This window comes from Heterocephalus glaber, unplaced genomic scaffold (genome assembly GCF_053883595.1).
Source record: "Heterocephalus glaber isolate CG9 unplaced genomic scaffold, H.glaber_assembly_v1.0 deba00001687, whole genome shotgun sequence".
Taxonomy (NCBI): domain Eukaryota; kingdom Metazoa; phylum Chordata; class Mammalia; order Rodentia; family Bathyergidae; genus Heterocephalus; species Heterocephalus glaber.
The window spans coordinates 19329654-19350490 of NW_028258412.1; the positions used below are offsets into that span (position 1 = coordinate 19329654).

The window sequence follows — 20837 nt, forward strand, 5'->3', positions numbered from 1 at the left end:
ATTACTGGATATAAAACATGAAGTTACTATATGTTAAAGGGGTCAATATGGATTAAAAACTGAGCAAGGACCAGTAAACTAGAAAAATAAATGGTTAGGAAGACACTAAAAAGAAAAAATTTTAAAAAAATAACAGGTGTAAGTAACTGTTAAAATCATAAAACTGCAGTACAGGGTTCAATGGGAAATTGCTACACTTTAAGATAGTGTATGGCCAGGATAATAGCTACAGACAGCCTAAAATATGTAAATCAAAATTCATAAAATCACAGGGAGATGTTGATAAACCCACCATTGTTGAAGATTTTAACATTCTACTCACAAGCAGATAGAAAAATAGTAAAGGGAAATAATGTCATGAACACAACCAATCAGCTTGGGTTTTTTTGTTGTTTTTTTATTGGGTTTTTTTTTTGGTACCAGGGATCGAACTCTGGACCTTGTGCTTGTGAGGCAGGCGGCGGAACCACTGAGCTAAATCCCTGGCTCAATTGGCTTATTTTAATAGGTGTGACTGATCTTACAATTATTAGAGAGTGCACAGCTTTCTCATGGAGCCGCTGAGCATATTCTAGTTCGTAAGCCAGATTTTAACACGTCGCAGAGTCAGTACCATCCCAAGCACATTCTCTGACCACAAGGCAGTAAGATTAATAACAAAAATACTAGTAAATTAACAATCCCCAAACACTCAAAAATTTTAAAATACAGTATGTGTCTAGATAACTCTTGGGTTAAAGAAGAAATCCTAAAAGTTAAAACACATAGAAGTGAGAAATAATGAAAACACAATTTATTGAACCTTGTAGGCAATTTGAATGTGATACCTTATACATCAGACTGTAACTACTAATAGTGGAAGAGGGACAGCTGGAGGAGATAAACATACAATGAAAGTAGTTATCGAGGAACAGAATAAGCCCAAGAAATGAGAAGGATAATCTGATAAAGATAAGAACAGATATTAATAAAATAGCAATGGACGGGGTAATACTGAACAATGGACAAAGAAAAACACTCCTTTTTTGACCTCCTTCCCAACCATATGGTTCCTTCCAAGAGGAAGTTACAATCTGTTGTTAATCAGTGTTTCACACTTGGCTGTGGCTTGTTGAGTTCCACCCTCTTATTACAATTATTAGTACATACTGATTGTATGAAATAATAAATTTCCTTTGTGACATTTTCATACATGCGTATAACATACTTTAATCACACGCCCCTTTTTTGCAGCACAGAGCTTCCATGCTTAACCCCCACAAACTTTTAATTTTTTATTCTGAGACAGAGTCTCGCTAGTTGCTAAGTTGCCCAGGCTGGGCTTGACCTTGCAAACCTCCTGCCTCGGCCTCCCACAGCGCTGGGATTACAGGTGTGCACCATCATGCCTGCCTTGATCATAACCCTTTAGAGGAAGTGGAAAGCAGGTCTCTGGTGGGAGCCTTGGGGAGGCTAAAGTATAGAGCCAGATACAATAACATTGTTTCTTTTATTTATTTATTTTATGGCTATCTTTTGTTCCTGGAAAGTAAGAGCCCATTATTTGCTTATATCCACTTCTGACCTACAGTTTCCTTAAGTGAGAGTGTTTGTTTTGTAAGTTGATTTAGAGAACACAGCAATGGTGTTGCATAGCTAAGGTGTAAATTGTGCAAGATACATACGGGCCCACATTTAGGGAGACTCAGGTCTCCAATAAGAAAGGATCTTTGTCAAGAATCCTTTCCTTAATCCCTGGGCAGGCCAGAGCCTCTCTCCAACATATATCCCCCACCTCTCTTTTTCCTTCAGTACTGGGGCCTGAACCCAGACCCTCGTGCATGCTACAAGCCACTGAGCTCCAACCCACACCTTTCTAAAATTTTATTTTGAGACAGGGTGGCATTAAGATGCCCAGGTGGGCTCTCATTTATGATCCTCCTGCCTCAGCTCTCTTAATAGCTGGAATTATGGCCACGTGCTTCCACACCTGGCTATTCCTTCCCTCCCTAAAATAATCATCTTATCAACTGGTCTATCTAGAGTGTAAAGTCTGCAACTGGGTCTAAAATGCTACTCAACAGATCCTCCACAGAGAGCATAGTTAAAGAAACTTAGAGGTCATCTATTCAACAGGTGTAGGTGGGTGACGTAAATGCACAGCGCAGACGGGGTATTCAGAACCAGCAGGGTACAGTGGGACCATGGACTCGGAAAGCTCACACGTGTCGTGTCTACAGTTCCAGCGCCTGCCCACATTTATAACAGTACTTCCTCTTAGTTCACTGAAAAGAAAGTTTTGTGCTATTACCTGTTTGTTTTTTCTGCGTAAGAGAGTCTTTGTCTATGTCTTGTACTCTGAATGATGACTTTTAAGATTATAATACATAGTGCATCAACTATCATTACTGTTTTGTTATGAAATTTTATTTTTCATAAAATAAAAAAGATATCAGCAGCTGCTGAAATGTTGACATGGACACATTTTGAACCAAGGTTGTCAGCTCTTTTGTTTTTTTTCAGAGATGCCAGAAGTTTGGCTTTAGATGAAATCTCCCAGTTCTTACATGATCTGGCCCAAAATTAAAGCATAAACAAAAACGCACACTTCTGCAAGTCAGAGTCAGCCGGCGGCCTGCCAGTTTATAAGCTCGGATTGAGTTTGGTGCCCTTATTTGACTCCTGAGGAAACTGAGGCTGGAGGGGGGAAGGGCTTGGATCACACAGTGAGTTCGCTCAGACCCCCATCGGACCCTGGAGTGTCCTCCCTGGCCCCCAGCTCAGCGCTGGTCCGTTCCTCGCTGCCGCCTATGTGTTCTTCCAACCTTGCAAAGCAGCCAAACTACAGGAGAAGTTCCGACAACAAGCTCCCCCACCCTGGGAGGAGATTCTGTTTCCTTCCTCAGGATTCCTCCCTTCTTTCAAGGACAGCAGCTATAGCTGACCCTCCCCCAGCCAGGCCAGCCCCTCCCAGGAGCTCCGAGACTCACCTGGACTGCAGGGGACGCTGGTTGGGGTACATCCATCGGTTGGAGCTGCTGCTGACCACGGTGTCCGTCATGGTGGAAGGTCAGCCTCAGGCTCCTGGAAGACACCAACCCAGAGAGGACGTCACCCAGGTGCTGGGACACTCTGTCCTTCCCCTGTCTCTACTTTACGCTGTGTTTGCAGGGAAGTAGAAAAAGGCAGCTCCACCCAGAGTCTCCATTTCCAGATAGGGCACCTGGAGTCCCAAGAGGGACAAGTTCCCCTGGAAGTCACAGTCATCTAGTAGCAAGAAATGGACCCAAATCAAGAGTTCCTTCCTTCAAATCTGAGTTCACAGCTTATCAATGTGTCACTGCTAAATTGTCTGGGCTGGCCTTGAACTTGAAATCCTCCCACCTCAGCCTCCCAGTCAGCTGGGATTATAGGCTTGTGCCACCACACCTGGCTTTTCCACCCAATTTTGATGCAAGGCCACACCTCCAGCTGGACACAACTCTTATCCAGGGCCTTTCTATTGGAATCTGTCATCTGACTCATTTACCCTGGAGTATTTCCTGCCCCCTCTTTGTACTCTACATCCAAGCCATCAGAAAATCCTGCTGTTGATCTTCAAAATGGATTGAGAAACTACTCACTGCTTTTGGCCTGTTTTGCTGTTTCACAGACCCAAACTGCTAGTCTCCCTGCCTGGCTTAACGTGGGAACTTCCTCCTCCTCTTCCTGTGTTTTGGATGGTGTCTCCCACATGTCCATGCCTAAAAGGCTTGGTCAGGGGTGGTACTTTTGGGATGCACTGTGGCTCTTTAAGGGGGTGCCTAGTGAGGGGTCCCTAGGTCTTTGACAGGGTGCTTTTGAAGATCCCAGGGGAACCCTGGTTGTGTAGTCTGTGCTTCCTGGTTCAAGGTGTATGTGGTTTGCTCCTACGTGTGCTTCCCCCATGACACGCTGCCCTTGCACAGGCCAAGCCAATGGGGCCACCCAGCCTTGGATCTGAACCTCCAGACTATGAGCCAGAATCGGCCTCTTCACTTGATAAGTAGCCTGTGTCAGGCATTTCATGGCAGTGATGGCAAGCTGACCGATACAGTCTCTCTCTGTATCTAACTTTGCCCACGACAGTTCGTGCTCCACACAGCAGCCAGGGAAAGCTTGAGAAACACACGTCACAGCCACATGCCTGCTGTGGACAGACGCAAAGTCACCACAGTCCCGGCAGTTCCGCTCCTAGGAATCTCTCGGCAAGAAATCAAAACACGGCACACAAACTTGAACGCAAATAAAGGCTCACAGCCATGTCACTCACAGTAGCCACAAAGTGGAAAGCAATATTCACCAGCTCTTGAATGAACAAACCAGGAGGTGTCTCTGTGCACTGAAAATTATTCAACCATAAAAAGAAATAAAGCATTGACACGAAAGGTCACATACTGTATACTTCCATTTACATGAAACATATGGGATCAATATATCTGTAAGAAACAAAAAGTAGATTAGCAGTTGCCTAGGACTGGAGGGGACTCAGTGGTACAGAGTTTCTTTTGGGTGGTGACGAAACTGTTTTAAAATTGATTGTAATAAGGGCTACATGACTCTGAGTAGGCAAAGTTGTCCACTTGAAATGGGCAAACTGTCTGATAGGTGAATTATACTTCTTCAAGCTGAAAAAAATGGTACGACTACTTAGGAAAATGACCTGGCAGTATCCGCTAAACCTAAAGGTTCATCTAGCCTGTGGCCCAAGAATTTCACCCAGGTGCACGCCCAAGAATCAGTGCTTCTGACCTAGGATGGAGGGGATGTTCACAGCCGCTCCCTGTCATGCTGAAAACAGGAAGTGGCCCGAGTCCCTCAGCAGCAGACTGAATAAATCAATCCTGGTTTCTTTGTGCCGTGGAATGCTGCTCGGTGATGAGACAAACTCCTAATAGACACCGTGTTTAGGGGAAGAAGCCAGGCCACAAAGAGAACGCGCTATTTGACAGTGTTTCCATGAAGGTTCAGGACAGGCAAGCCTATTTGACAGTGACAGGAATCAGACCAAATCAATTGATCACTTTGGGGTAGGTACTGATTGGAAGGGACATGGGGGCCTCCATGGGATGAAAATGGTCCATATCTTTTTGTTGTTGTTTTTTTTGTACCTGGGGATCAAACTCAGGACCTTGAGCTTGTGAGGCAGGCAGCAGAACCACTGAGCTAAATCCCTGGGCCCAAAAACAGTCCATATCTTGATCTGGGTCACTAACCAGGTATGAACATGTTCAAAAATCATAAGCTAAGTTCTTTCGATGTGTGTACTTTCCCTCCTTCCTTTCACCCAAAAAAGTAAACCAGCATATGTCTCTGTCTTGCTCAAAAGCCTTCCATGGCTCCCCAGTGCTTCCAGACTAAAATCTAAACGCTTGGCCCACCCTGCGGGCCTTTTCTTCTCTTTTCCTCCCCGTCTTCTCTCCTGTGCTCTTCCCCTGTTTCTCCAACATCCCGGGCACATTCCCAGTTGCTCTTCCCTGCCGGGAGCCCTTCCTTAGACACTAGCCCTGCTCACCTCTGCCTCCACGCAAGTCTGTCCTCAAATGTCACCTCCGCAAGAGGCCTCCCTGGTCACTCCATTCGTTCATCGATTTATTTTTATTGCAGTGCTGGGGATGGAACCCAGGGCCACATGCATGCCAGGCAAGCGCTCTGCCACTGAGCTACTTCCTCAGCCCTTTTTTGTTGTTTATTTTAATTTTATTTTTAAAAATAAAATTGCCTGTGCACATTTAAGATCTATAGCATGTAATATACATGTAGATACAGTATAGTGGAACGAATGAATGTACCTATCACCTCCCATAGCTACCCATTTTTGTTGACTTTGTGGCCAAAGCAGCTATAATTACTCATATAGCAAAACTCCTACACACAATACACCATGGTGAACCACAGTCTTCATGCTGCCTCTTAGGCCTTCTACTTCCTCGTGCTGTATATTTCCTGCTTGGGGTCCATCGGAGCACTGAGGTTAACACAGCTCCTCCTCCATCTCCTCTACCTGGGTTCTCTTTCCTGTAATTTCTTTTTCTTCATAGCTCTTAACACTACTACTCACAAAAATAATTTATTTATTTTATGTTTGGCTATTGGCTTAGTGTTGAGTTCCCCTACCCAAATATAAGTCCCTTGCCGATCTTTTGTTTTCTGCTTGATTTCCAACACCTAGCATAGTGTCTGGCACGCAGAAGGCACTTAATACGTGCTGAATATTGGCATGTGTCTCCACCAACGCTCAGTGCAATGAGCTCAGAGAGCCTGATGTTCTCTGTGGACCTGCCCTTTGCCTCCAGCGTCTCACCAAAGAAGAAGCCGTGGAGTTTACAGGAATTATTTAGAAAGCAAACAGAAAGGGATTGGTGTGTCCAGTGGGCACTGACCTCTGTCGAGCTTGTTATGACACAGTCTTGTTTTCTGGGAGGTGAAGCAGATGAACAAGCGGGTGCACAAAGGCGGGCTGCCTCCCTGGCCTGTAGCCTGGGGCCACCCCGTCTCTGGAGGGGAGGTTCAGGGCTGGACACGCGAGAGGGAAGGCCCTGGCAGAGCCATTCCATCTGCCTCCTGCGGCTGGCACAAGCTCCCCAGATCAATGCGACCATCTCATCACTGCCACTTCAAAACAGGAAGAAAGGGAGTCCCTGTTGAGAAGAGCGGCTGCGGGAAGGGAAAGTCTCCTTGCTGCCCGGGCCCGGGGTGGGGGTGGGGGGTTCCTGACCCTGTGGTGCAGAGCCACTGGCCTGGGTTCTGCCCTCCTCTGATGGAGAACCTGCCCTGCAACCAGGAGCTCTGCAACAGCGAACAGACATGGCCCTAGAAGGCTGTGGGGCACAGGGTGGGGCGAGGGAGCCCTGTGTTGTCTCCTCCTAGAGGCTCTGTCTCCAAATCCTGCCACCCTCAGGGCAGAACCTCCCTGCATTTGTCACCCACGTCCCCTGGAACTCCACGCAGAGTCCAAACTCCCAGTGGAAGCCACTGCTCCTTCTCTCTAGCCAGAAGCCACCTTGTGCTCTCAGCCGGGCCACTCTGGCCTCAATGCACTTAATGTCCCTGGATTGGACTCCTTGACCAGTGCTCACCCCAGTCTACTGGGCCTGGAACGATCTGAGCAATCGAAGTGATTCAGAGGTCTGGAGAAACCGGGCCAGGGAGGGACCATGTGTCCACAGGGAGATCCGAGGTGGGGCAGAGAGGGCAGCGTGGTCCTTCCCCAGCCTCCAGGCATGTGGGCCACTCGGGGCTCGCAGCAGCCCTTGCAGAGACAACTGCCCTCTCCCAGCCGAGCTGCAGGGCTCGGAGACACTGGGGGAGCTGCAGCCACCCCAGGAGCGGCCAAAGCCAGGGACCAACTGAGGGAGGTGGGGCACAGTCCTGGTGTCAGGGTGGGACAGCCCGAGATGCTATCCTGTGTGGGGCTCCCCGAGGGTCAGGCTGGGGCCAGGCTTCAGCTGAAGCCACACCTCACCCGCTACCCTCAGAGCACCCGCTGGGACCCCTCACTGGCACAGGAATCACCACTTCTAGCTCTGCTTCTAGGGATCTTCATCTTGCATGGGGTCCGCAGGGGATGCCAGGAGAGTGAGGTAATCACTTCCCATTTCCTATTCAACAGAGCATGAGCAGAAGGTGTTCATCCTATAAAGCTGCAATTCCCTTTTCCTGCTCCTCCTATAGTTTATACAACAATAATGAGTCATATTTCTTGAGCAGCTACTATGTGCCGAATTCTCTACCTTCATTATTTGCATTCATCTTTATAATCCTATTTCAAGGCAGATGGGATTATTCTCACTGTACAGCTAAGAAAACAGGCTCAGAGTGGTTAAAACACCTGCTTGACGTCACACAGCCGCCAAGTGGCAGAGCTGGGATTCAAACCCCGACTCCAAAGCCCAGGTGCTTATTCACTCCTCTGGTTCACGCCTGTTCACCCCTCCCTGGGCTTGGATTGCTGGGTTCTGAGGAGTGTCTGGGGGACTGGTGACTTCCCAGCCCCTGCCCTCTGGCCCCTGGCTGCATTCCAATCATTCATCCTCAGAAGGAGCCGTGAGCTGCTCAGCCTGTGCCCTGCCACGTGACAGAGAGGTCACACACCTTGGTTTGTGCAGGGACAAACATAACTGCCCTTCCAGGAAACGGGAGACTCTGTCTCCTCTTCTTCATGGGGTGGTCCCCGCATGGGCACTAAGGCACTTTCAAAAGTAAGGGCAACAGAGCGTTCACTACCAAGGCTCCCTGCGTGCTCTGCACCGGCACGTTTTCTCACTGGCGGCTCCCAGGCCACTCCTCTTCCCATCCCAGCTTCCAGGGGGGACCACTGGGTCACAGAGAGGCTGAGGATGCTCCTGCCTCGAGTCCTCTGCTAAGCAACCTAAGCCCCTGACACCCGTGCTGGTGCTGGTCTGCTGGATGCTGGGACATCTGCAGGAGTCCGGAGCTGCATAGCCGGAAAGAATGGCGCTCTCGCTCCATGGCCGATGGATCATCACCAAGGGTCAGCAGTGGAGAAGACCAGTGGGAAGGGTGGGGTCAGTCACGCAGCGCCGTGGATGCAGCGGGCCCTTAGTGGACCTCAACGTGACAAGCAGGTTCTGCCTCCGCAGCCCAGTGCTGACCGGGGCTGACTGTAACCCTCTGTCCTCACCCTGAAACCCAGATTCCGGGCCCCTCTCTCCTGCCTTCGCATTCCCTTCTGCCTGCGTCTCGGGCTCCCTCTACGTCCTTTGCTAAGGACCAGTGGTCCCAGCCCCTGGGACCCTCTGGATCTTCTGCTGGCTGTAGCTGAATGGATAGAACAGCTCAAAGCCCACTGAGTTTAAGAGTGGTGGCAGGTGTGTGAACACCACCAGCAGGGCTGGGTGGGGCAGCAGGGGCTTGGAGCTTCGTGGAGGTCAAAGGCCGACGTCCAAATCCCATGCTCCGCAGCCCACAGCTTGGACACCGCCCAGCTGCCCCCACATCTCCACCCTGTCCTTGCCCCGCCTCTCCACCCAGCTCCTCACTGCTCAATCAGGCACCCAGACACTCGCTGGGACAGCCTGGTGGGGCGGGAAACACCACATACCCAAAGTGCCTCAAAGCGGGAAGGAGACAGCATACTCGATGAACAGGATCCAGGCCGGAAATCTGCTCTGTTTGGCCCATGCAGTATTTTTGTTTGTTTGTTTGTTTGTTTGTTTTGGTACCGGGAATGGAACTTGGGTCCTTGTGCTTGCACAGCAGGCCAAGAAACCACTGAGCTAAATCCCCAGCCCTCATGCAGTATTTTTGAAAAGTGAAACTAAGCCAATATTTTTTAAACCACAGGCTTTAATAAAACATGCAGACTGCTCTGGAAAAGCGGAAAGACTCAAGTATTTCTAGAACATCTGCAATTACTATGTGTCAAGCACTGTTCCAGCATGGGGAGACAGCAGTCAAGCAGACAAAAGACAAAAGTCACTGTCCTCAGGGAGCCTCCCTTCTACTGGGGAAGGCAGACAACAGATAGTGAGATATGAAATGTGTCAGCTGGTGATGAGTGTCTTGGAGAAAAATAAAACAGGGAAGGAAGTTTGATTTTTAAATAGATGTCAAGGGGTTTTCACTGAGAGATGATGCTTGAGAGGACCTAAAAGGGAAAGGACTGAGCCATGAGGATATCTGGAGCAGAGCATTTCAACAGGAGCAAAAGCAAAGTGCAAAGGCCCCGGGGTGAGCTGTGTACCCTTGGCTCACTGGCCTGCCTCCTCCTCTCTAAGCCCTGATGCTGTCACACAACCAGTCACACCTGGACGGTGCAGGCTGCTGCTCACTGGCTTCTCCCTGTCCCTAGAGCAGCTGAGACCTCCTCAGCCTCCCCTGAGCCTGGCCAAGCCTGGAACAACAAGGATTTGTTCTTTATGCTCTAAACACCAGCCCAAGACAAAGATGGAGCCGGCCGGTGAGGTGCTGGAGACAAGCAACTCTGGTCTTGGCCTCGAAACAAAGCAACTCACTGTCATTTCCACACGGTGCTCCTGATGCCATGTAGTTGTGACAGATGGCTCCTGCCACTGGAGAGCCCAAAGATAATCCCAGGAGACTGCTCGGCCACTTACAACCTGCATGGTCTCAGCAGGTTGGTGGCCCTAGGTGCTAGTTAGTAAAATGCCAGCGGGCATCACAGAACAACCTGCCTCATCCCAATGGCTTCTTAAGATGTCCCTGGTGCTGGGTCCCTGAATGTTTTCCTCTGACGGCCTCATTTAACTCCCTGCACCAGTTCCGGAAGGTACTGGTAGCATTGTCTCCATTTTTCAGATGGAAAGACAGAGGCTTAGCAGAGGAAGTGATTGGCAGAGGTGAAATTTGGACAGACAACATCTGATGCCAGCTACGACTCACTCACTTGGTTCTGCTGTCTCTGGGAGCAGCGTGAAGAACGAGGGTGAAGATGCCAGCCAGGCCACTGAAGTGGCATCCAGAACAGAGTAGGTGCTCAGTAAACACCAGTTTCATCTGTCCTCGTCCTTTCTCCCTAGCTGCAGAAGTGGGTCATGGCTTACATGACTTGAAAGGCACAAAGTGGCCCAATCCCTGTCCCAGTGCCCAAGATTCCCTCCATCCTTTGTTCCCTGATTATATCTGGCTCTTCTGTCTCACTTAGCACAGGAAGGACAGAAGTCAGCTCACAGTGGACCAGTAGATTGGTCAAAAACAGCCCTATTGCTCTCTCTCTGGACCATATCCCTGTCAGCCCCTCCCATCCACAGGTGAAATTTATGTCTCTGCCCTCGGAATCTGATCGGCGATGAGACTTCCTGTGACCAATAGGACCATACAGAATGTGATGCAATCAAAAGCTTCAAAATCCTAGTGTTCTAGGTGTTGGCCTCACTGGTTGCTTTCAGAGCCTGCAGGCACCATCTGAGAAGCCCAGGCTATCCCACTGAAGGGGGAGACATCACATGACAGGAGGCCACAGCTGGCCCAGCTCCTACACAGGGACAAGCCCACTCAAGGTTATCCAAGTCCAATATCCAACAGAACCACAAAGCTGGATGCAATCCAATCACCAACCTGATGAATCACAAGATAAACAATGGTAGTTGTTCTAAGCTGCTGACATAGGGGTGGTTTGTTACACAGCAAGAACTGACTGATGCAGCTGCCTGTTGTGGTCGGAATATGACAGCACTCGGATCCAGGTCCTGGAATCCAATCCTATCTCTGTTTTTTTTTTTAAGGGACTCTGGAAAATTTTATATGCTCTCTGTAATGTGTATATAATAATTCTTACTTTTGCAGGGTGGCTGGGAAGAGCTGGGGAGTTAATCCACATGAAGGGCCCAGGCATCTGAAACACTGTCTAAGCATCAGCCAGGTAGGAGAACACAATCTCCAGTATTGATGGGTGAAGCCAGGGAGTGGGCTCTAAATGATTGGTTTGCTCAGGCCTGAATGAGGCCCTGCAGGGATATGAGGGGCAGACAGCTCTTGCTGCAGTTATCTGAGCAGCCTCTTAGGAGTAACAGTGCCCCAGTTTTTCTTTGAGAAATGATCCCTTTCTCATTCTCATCCTGTGTGCAGTGGGTGGGGCTCACTCAAACTTGGTCCCTCTCCTGGCCAATCAGTGTAGTGCATCCCTCGGCCCACTATGATTGGTTCAGGGATGGGCACATGACCCAGCGTGGGCCAATAAAAGCTTGCTCCAGGACTTGTGGAAATTCTGTAGAAAGAGGTAGTCTCTTTCCATTGGAGAGTTGCTAAGATGGTAGAACAGAAGCTTGTAGCTGCTATTGATCACTTTTGCCACTACACAGGAAAAGCTCACCAAAGGATAAAAAGCAGAGCTGGGAGATGGAGAAAGACTGGTTTCTGATGATGGTATCAGAATGCTGTATCCAGCCATTCCTGAATCTATCATGGCCATTTTGGCTCTCATGAGTTAATATGCTCCCCCCACTCACAGGCTCTTCTCAAGCCACGTTTGAATTGAATTTCTGCCTCTGCAGCCCTCCTGAGTTTATGGGTGTCTTCAGGGTGAGAACACCCTAACTGGGGACAAACAGGAATCCCAAAGTCACCAATGTTGCCTGAGGCCTGGAGAACAAGACAGTAACTCCACCTCCTTAAATCTCTCCCTCCTGCACCTCAGAGGTGCTGTCCCCCAAGCTTCTTAGAGGATGGGAAAAGTTTCCAAACCATCCTCACCAGGGCCTGCTGAGAGCCAGAACTCACAATTAAAATTCTGCGACTAAACAACACTAATTAAAAGCAAAACTAAGTACTTAATAAGACAAATGAGGCAGCGGTTTTAAAAGTCAGGAGGAGAGAGCTAGCATTAATTAAAAACAAAGAATAAGTTCTTTCCTCTTCTAAAAACAGGCTGTGTGCGTGTGCGTGCGTGCCTGTGTATGTGTGTGTGTGTGTGTGTGTGTGTGTGTGTGTGAGTGTGTGTGTCCTAGAAAAGGCTTAGATTTTGTTAATGCACAAAAAGCCAGAGCCGCAGACCGTGGGATTGGTTCTGCCTGGGAATCTTCCCACAGAAGGAAAAATTGGGGATGCTGCCTGCAGGGAGCTGAGGCAGGCAAGCCTCACGTATCTGTCTCCACAGCCCCTTTCTCTGAGGGGACAATCATGGATGTGTGAGGCTGGGTCCCTCAGGGAGGGCAACGATGTCAGGCACCCCTGCTAACTCACCAGTCCCAGGAAGCCTGCATACAAAACAGATGCGAAACTCTGGGAATTGTTTGTCATCGCAGCAAAACCAGACACATCCGGCTGAGCTTACTGTGGGCCAGGACCTACCCTCAGTGTTCCATGCACAACATCACACTTGGCCTTCATGACAGCATGCTTCTCTGCTCAGTTTTGGATTGGGAAACTGAAGCCCAGAGGGGTAAAGTTATTTGCCTGAGGACATACACCCCAAAAGCGAGGGAACCCAATCTCTCCCTCCTCTCCTGGATTACAGTCCCTCTGAAGCCTGAGGCCACCAAGCTGACCATGGCAGACACAGTGAACACTATCAGCCCCTCCTCGTTCCCAGCACAGCAGGGCTGATGGCCCAATTCCTCGATAAAGCAGAAACTTGCTCTTGCCTGTTGCTAACTGAACTTCTCCTGCCCTGGATACAGTACAGCAGGTAAGGAAAAGACGGAAGCTAGGATGAGTTCTGTTCTCAGGCATGCACACCGGCACCTGGGTCTCAAACAGAAACATGTAATGGGACGGGTCTGCTGCATATTAAAACAAGCCATGGAGCTTAACAGTCTCTGGGTGATGCTCAGGCCCAGACTGCAGTGAAATTCATTCTGATTAGACCTCAGCTGGCACCACCTCACCTGCATCCTTAAATCACACCATCTTACTAGGGACCACAAGTGTCATCATGGGCCCTCCACCGCTCAGAGTAGGGACATTTAGCCCCTTACCGCTGGCAGCAATCCTGGTTCTCATGTGAGACATTTTCACAAATTACAGGTGTCAGACATATCATACTCTCCCCAGCAGAACTGGGGTTGATCCCACAGCCTTCACACTGAGCTACATCCCCAGCCATGTTTTGTTGTTGTTCTGAGACAAGATCTGGCTAAGTTGCTAAACTGCCCAAGTTGGACTTGAACTCGCAACCCTCCTGCTTCAGCCTCCCAAGCATTTTCATTTTCTGGAGAAAGCAGAAGCCCCAGTTGGTCAAGGTCACACAAGTACATAGCAGGTGCAATCTCCAAGGACTCTGACCCAGGTCCGGTGTAAATGAGCATCCTGGCCCCACCTTGTATTATTTTATGCTGGGGAAAATAATATTGGGTTAAAGATATGAATTTGTTGTTTTTAGAGGGAAAAGAAAGGCCACATAGTGGCAGCATTGCGTGATTCAACCCAAAGAGCTGAGCTGAAGCTCCGATTGGCTGCGGCAGCCCATTGCTGTCCACCCTGCTCTGCCAGGAGGTGGACCCCAGTGGCTGTGTCCACAGAGCCCCTGTCCTGTGGCTGCTGGTTGAGTTCATCCAATGAGAGGCCCCAGCAGAAGACTGGAGAGAGGCAGGGAGGGAGGATGCACCGGGTACCATCCCGCATACCACCCGGGTCCCTCCTGCTGGGTACCAGGGCTGCTGTGACCACAGTGACCGTCAGGGTGTCTCTCCTGGCTCTCTCCTGAGTTCCCTCACTGTCCCCTCCAGGCCTGGAGAGGGGAGCGGCTTCCCAGGTCGCCCAGCTGCATGAGGCTGCAGGTGGAGTCCCAGGTGTGTGGCTTCAGAGCCAGAGCTCCTGCCCTGCCCCCCCGTCCTGCCTGGAGGGTGTGTACCTCACAGAAGCCCACAGAAGCCCACAGCACCCTTCTTTCTCGCGACAGGCAGTTTCCATCTACTGTCGAACTGCATCCTGAGGTTCTCAAGTTACTCCCATTTCTGAGACGCAAGCTCACCAGACAGGGACAGTGGAGCCAGGCAGGTTATGAAGTGGAGCGTGTCTCCATTGGCACCAGTGCTCTGGATGACCACTCATAGTGCAGCCCCCACCAGAGCCAGCACCAGCAGGGGAATGGGATGGGAAGGGAGAGTCGGGTTCAAGACAAGGAACAGCTTTCCAACCATTGGAGCCGTCACAAAGAGAGCATGCTACTTCGAGAGGTGATGAGTTCCTACTCACTGGAGGTAATCAGGCGGAAGCAGCAAAGCCACTATTATAAAGAGTGTCATGTGCTTTCCCGAAACTTCCCCACACTCATTCCCAGACTTGCCTGACTCTTATCATGTGGTAGAGCCAGCTTCTGGTTCCAGGACAGAAAACTCCAACACAAAGTGCATATTTTCACTTCGTCCTTGTGAAGAAGAGGCACTTAGGGCCCAGGAAGGGCTCTACTTGTCTTCTCGCCTTACTACAAGAACCACACACACACACACACACACACACACACACACACACACACACACACACCAGCCTGATGTCTGTCCATGGTCCCAAGCTCAGGATGTTATCCCCCAACCAGGAGGGCAGGGGCCAGAAGTGCAGGCTTTGCAGCCACTCAGACCTGATTCCACCCAGCTGCCCCACTGAGCCATTCAGATCACTCAGCACCCAGACCCTCAGTTTCCCTTCTGTACCACAGAGCTGCAGCAGCCACCTGCTCCTTCGGGTTGCTTGAGCTCGACGTGAACCTGACCCACAGCTTGGGTCTAGTCCTGTGCTGGCCCAGGTGACGCCCTCACTAGGTGTCCCTTGGGTTCTTCCTGAATCCCCAGCTGCTCCCCAGTAACATTTCATCCCGAAGCTCCTGCCTCACATGGTCGGTCCACTGCGGCCTGGGGATGTGGACTTGGGGACAGTCAAGACCCTTCCAGAAAGCATGAGCAGCTTCTCCCTTGGCCTCCATGAATAGCAGATCATGGGGACCTGACTCATCCATTCCTCTCCCACCCAGGTCCTCCCAGAGCCACTTGGGGGAAGGTAACAGAGAAGCAAACCTTGACCCCCATGAAAGCAGCCACCCAGTAGCACAGATGAAAAGCTCTGCAATTTACAAAGCCCCTGGGCTTCATGCTCACTGGCTAGATGGGTTTTAGGACCCGCATGATTGGAATCAGAGGAGTGCAGACACTAAGGGGTGCTGAGCTCCCGGGGTTCAAATCCCAGTGCGACCTCTTTTTAGCTGTGTGATGTTAGGATAGTTACTTAACCCCTTTGTGTCTTGCTTTTCTCCAAGGAAGATCAACAATGATAATAATACCTACTTAAAGGGATTTTGAGGTTGAATGAGTTAATGTTTGTAAAGTGCTTGAAACTGAGCCCAGCACATGGTTAAATAAAGAGCATTCAGTTACCCTTGTAATTATCTCCAGAACATAAAGCCTGCTAAATACACATAATGGCACTTACTGCCTACTGTGTACCAGCGACTGCACTGACTTAAGTACGTTGCACATGTGAGGCCTTCAGAGACAACACTGAGTCCATTTTAAAGACAGAACCATTGAGGCTTATAAAGGTTAGTTGGCTTTTCCCCCAGACTGAACTGGCCAGTGAGTAGTAGGGCTGGATACATTCCGCCTTAAACCATCCCTACCTCCTCTACCTCTCTCTTCACTGAGCGCCTTGTGAAGTGAGTGCATTCATTCACTGGATCACAGTGTTAGGTACTTACAGCAGTGTTGTCTAAGTTCATTCTCAGCTCAGCCATCAGCCTCGCTGCATAAAAGCGAATCGAGGCTGCAGCAAAGCCACCTTCCATCCCCTGACGATGCTCCTGACGGGTCATCCCATCCACACCACATCTGGAGCTGGTCTGGCTTCTCTTCATCTCCACACTCCTCCCTCCGGTAGGTGGGGCATTTGTATCACATTAGGGGCAGATGTGGGCAGCCTCACCCCAACATCCAACTTTCCAGGACTCAGTAGTAATTTATATGGGCTGTCAAAAGTATGCAAAAGAGACAGCAAAAATGTGACACATGGGCCATGAGGCCTTTTGGATAGGACAGCATGGTACACTGTTCAGCGGATGACCCCCAGGCAGCATGAGTTTTGCATTTTAGTTTCCCCATGCTCACTCTGAGCTCAGCATCTGGCTTCCTTTAGTCAATGAGACATCAGCAAAGAGGGCTAACAAAGACTGGGTATGTGCCCACTGGAGACTGTCCTCTGGAGTATCCCTTCCACCGTGTTAGAAGTCCAGTCAGTTCTGCTAGAGGGGTTGTGAGAAAGACATGAAGACCCCCAGTTAAGAGGCCCAGCTAACCCCAGACATATGGCTTAGACCGTCTTGTTCTACCCAGATGACTGTGGCCAAATGAGTGGCCAGGAAAGACCAAAGACCTGCTGGCTCCAGCCTGAACTGTGGAGTTATGAGCAAAGATGAGTGTTGTGTTAAGCAAAGATGATTCTTGTGTTAAGCCACTAGTTTTGGGGACAGTTGCTATGCAGCAAAGCTAGTTGATCCTGGCAGTGTGTCATATCTTTTGCCTACTGCACACAGCCAAGGTCACCCTATCTGCCTGGTTCTCTTTTCATGAAGCTGACTTGGGTTTGGCCAATGGCAGTCACCAGGGGAGAGGGAACAGAGGGAGAAGTAGCTCCGGGCTCCCTTTCTGTGGTGTTGTCTCAGGCTGGCTGCATCTCATGAGTGGTCACAGCTCTGTTCAGTCATTCCTCACCTGCAACTGCATTCCCAGCTCCCTCCTGGCTCTGCCAATGCTTTTCCTCTCTCCCTTAGGCCTAGGGGTGGTAACAGCTCACTGTTACTATAGCCCCAGGGTGCCTCACTACCCAGGGGTAGTTTTCCTTAATTCTGTTCACGCCTTTGTTCCTCTTCAAAGCTCTCCTTGAATTACACAATTTGAATTGCCATCTGTTTCCTGCTGGGACCCTGAGTCACATGGGCAGTGTTAACAGCGCATATTTCCCATGAAGACACAAGACAAGCACAATAAACGAGTCTCACTCTTGAGGAAAGTTGGATGGAAATCAGCCATGGACCAGAGCTGGGGTCCAGGACCGTGAACAGCGACACGCGAGTGTCACACCTCTCCTGTGTGTGTGTGTGTGTGTGTGTGTGTGTGTGTGTGTGTTCTCCCTGAGGTTCATGATGCCAAAGGAACCAGCAGGATGGAATAGAAGGGCCTGTGTGAGAAGATGGTTTTCAACCCCTGAAATGACTTTGATTCTCCATTCAATCTCTCAAATCCCGGCTCCACTCTGCCCTGTCCCATAAAGCCCTCTCCAGGCATCAGAGCCCTTGCTCTCTGAATTTCTGATAGGATTGGAATCTAGAAGCTTGGGGCTTGGCTCCTATAGTGGACAGAACCACCCTCCACAGACTGAAAGTTCTATAGGAGCATGGGGAGGGGACACCTGCTCCTCTTTGTTCTGGAGCCAACACTCTGACTTTCTCTTAAGGAGTCGTCCTGGGGCTGGGGTGCAGCTCAGTGGGGGAGCACCTGCTCAGCATGCATGAGGCCTGGGGTTTGATCCCTCCACTCCCTGACCTGGTGACTGGCATATCACTTATACTCTTCTGATGACTTGTAATTGAGTCAAAGTGGAATAAATTTCCTCACCCAAGCCACGTAGACTCAATTCTGAAACCTGTGTTGGGATCTTAGGAAAGAAGTTGTCTGATTTATTTTTCCTGGTTGAGCAATGCGAGGATGAGACAAACTTGGACTTGATGAGATTCCGCCAGGAGAGGGAAGTGAGGCCTAGCCAGAAGGAAGCAGAAATTGGAGGTGAAGGGAACTCAGCCTTGCTGCTGCTGGTGGCCTCTCGATCCCATCTTGTCTCGGCTCTGTTAGAAACTCTTCAATCACATCAGCCAACAGACGTCCCTTTGCACCATTTGAACAAGTTTGCATTAAGTTGCAATTCATGTGGTCCTGACTGATGCAGATAGAGGTAATTGGAAGATACAGTAAATGTTTAAATTTTTTTAAATTTTATTATACTAAAAGACTGATTGCCAAGTACAGTGGGATAAATGTATTCAGAGTGAAGGGGAGTATTTTGAGTATCTTGAGGGGGGATTTGTGGCATTGTGTCTTTTACTATAACACATTTTTATATTTAAACATTCATCCTAATTTTGATCATCCCTTGTTGATCAAACATTGATGGCAATTTCTGTCAAATAAAAGCATTCCAGTGTGTCCTCATCTGCTTTCTTCACCAGATTTGGCATTGTGCAAATTCGGGCTTTTCCCTGAGGTCAAAATGACCATGAAAGGTAAACTTGAAATCAATTCAGGAGATTGAGGCAGCCACAACAGTGCAACTAGAGACACTCAAAAGTTTTCAAAAAGAATACTTGCAGAACTGCTTGAGAAAGTGGCAAGAACAATAGGATTAATGTGTTTAAAGTAGGGGGGAGTATTCTGAGGAGGATTCAGGACAATGTGTCTTTTACTATGATAAATTGTTTAAAAAATTTAAACTTTCGCTGCATTTATCATACCGCATACACACGTGCATGGTAAACACTCATTATGTATGGGTTCCTTACCTACAAATGTGCCCACTACCTAAAATTTATTGGTGATCCGCAAATCAATTCGTGTGGTGCTTTTGTGGTCATTCACAATCAGGCAGAGAGGCCAAAAACTGAGTCACTGAACTCACATGTTCCCAGCTGACATCAAACCGAGCAACACTCGCTCTCCTAGTTTCTAGCTCTCATTCTGTAAATCAGCCTGCTTTTCAAGGTCTGCTGACTGCCACTGCTTTTGCATTTTTGTGCTTTTTGTTTGTGATTTTGATGCTGACAAATGGCCCGAAGCTGAAGTGTTGTCTGTTGTCCCTAAGAGCAAGAAGGCTGAGCTGTGCCTGGGGAGAAAATGATGATGTAGATCAGCCTTGAATCGATAATTATATGAAACTAGGTGTCATTAAATAGAAACACACATAAAACAAGGTGGTGCACTGGTCCATCGGTGCAGATGAGATGAATGACCAGACACTCACAGGAACAAAGCCCTGTATTTCCCTTAGGGCCGATGGCTCCTGTTCACTAATTTAGTGCCTGTGGTGACTTTGTAGAACATTAGTATTATAAGCAATGGCAGCTGACTCTCCCATACACATGTGTCTATCTTTATCTATATTTATATCTATGTATAAAAGAGATATACATTATAAATAAAATATTATAATATCCAAAATGCAATGTATTACATAATAAGATATACAACGAGAAGAATCAGGAGGTGTTCCTACTTTTTCACTTTCCCTCTTGCTATGAGGAATATTAATTGGAACAAGAGCCTGGTAGTTTGCTCTGTTTTCTGTTTTATTTTTCAGAGTGTGGTTGTGGTAAGGGGCAGATAATGAGATCACTGATGCCAGGAGGCAACCCGGGAGGGAAAGAGCCAGAGACAGACGGAGCACTGTCGTTGGGGCTTGTTTCTGGGCCAGCTTCTCCCACAAGACACCGAAGGTGCACTTCAGCCTTGCTCCTGCACCACCAGCGTTGCGGGGGCAGAGGAGGTGAAGCAGAAGAGAAGCTGTCAGGAGGGAACACGTTGGTTTGGGGATTCGGCAGGGATGGAAACTTACAGGAGTCATCTAGCACACTGCCTTTCTTCGGCCTGAGCAGATAAACCAGGGGTGGGCAGACGAGGGTTTCCAAGTGTATTTTCTATCTCTAGTGTCCACAGAACATGCTTGGAGCAAAAGGTGTGCTGCAAGGGGCTGGGGATTTAGCTCAGTGGTTCCTGCACCTGTCTCACAAGCGGAAGGTCCTGAGTTCAATCCCCGGTACAAAAAAAAGGTGTGCTGCAAGCTAAGGGTGAGCCAGCGGTGGTTGCCAGTGGTTCGTCCCAAGCCAGCCCCATTTCTGCAATGAAATGAGCCGTGATGGGGACTGAACTTGCTGGTGTCAAAAGGTCCCCATCTTTCAAAGCTGAGGACACATGAGAATTGAGCTCCCTCGGTCCTGATTTCCAGCTCTTCCTGGAGGAAGGAAAGGAAAACTCAGAGGTCACCTCTGTCTAAAGGAGTCATGGAGGCTTTGCTGGGTTATTTCTGACCTGTAGGTCTGGTTTCCAGGGCCGCACTGCCACAGGGAAACCAAGAAAGGAAGCTGAAGTGTCCCTAGCAGGATCCCTTGATGTTTTCATCCACTTCCTGCACATTTGGGGACATAGAAGCCTCAGTCAGAAAACCAAGCTTGTATGACATAGCCCTGAAGCCAGCAGGAGGAGGCATTGTGCTTAGGGTCCAAATTTAGAGATAAGAGAAAGGGAAGGGGACAGCCACTTCTCCCGGGGCTTCTGGAGATACCCTCAGCATCTCTCCTTTATAATCACCTTTCCTAGGAAGTCAACAGTGTCCAGACTGGTGACTTGCTTCACCTGAGGTGGCAAACTCCAGATACTCCACCACAGCTG

General features: G+C 49.1%; 1 protein-coding gene across 12 annotated transcripts in view; it reads right to left on the reverse strand.

Annotated features, from left to right (window-relative positions):
* Rph3a (rabphilin 3A) overlaps positions 1-20837 on the reverse strand; it is a 217837-nt gene that overhangs the window by 52552 nt on the left and 144448 nt on the right. For all 12 annotated transcript variants that reach the window (XM_087198492.1, XM_021257454.2, XM_004843761.4 and 9 more), the window contains one exon: positions 2970-3063. In XM_087198492.1, coding sequence (XP_087054618.1) covers positions 2970-3040 — 71 coding nt within the window. In that variant the 5' untranslated portion in view covers positions 3041-3063. The remainder of the gene's footprint in view (positions 1-2969; positions 3064-20837) is intronic.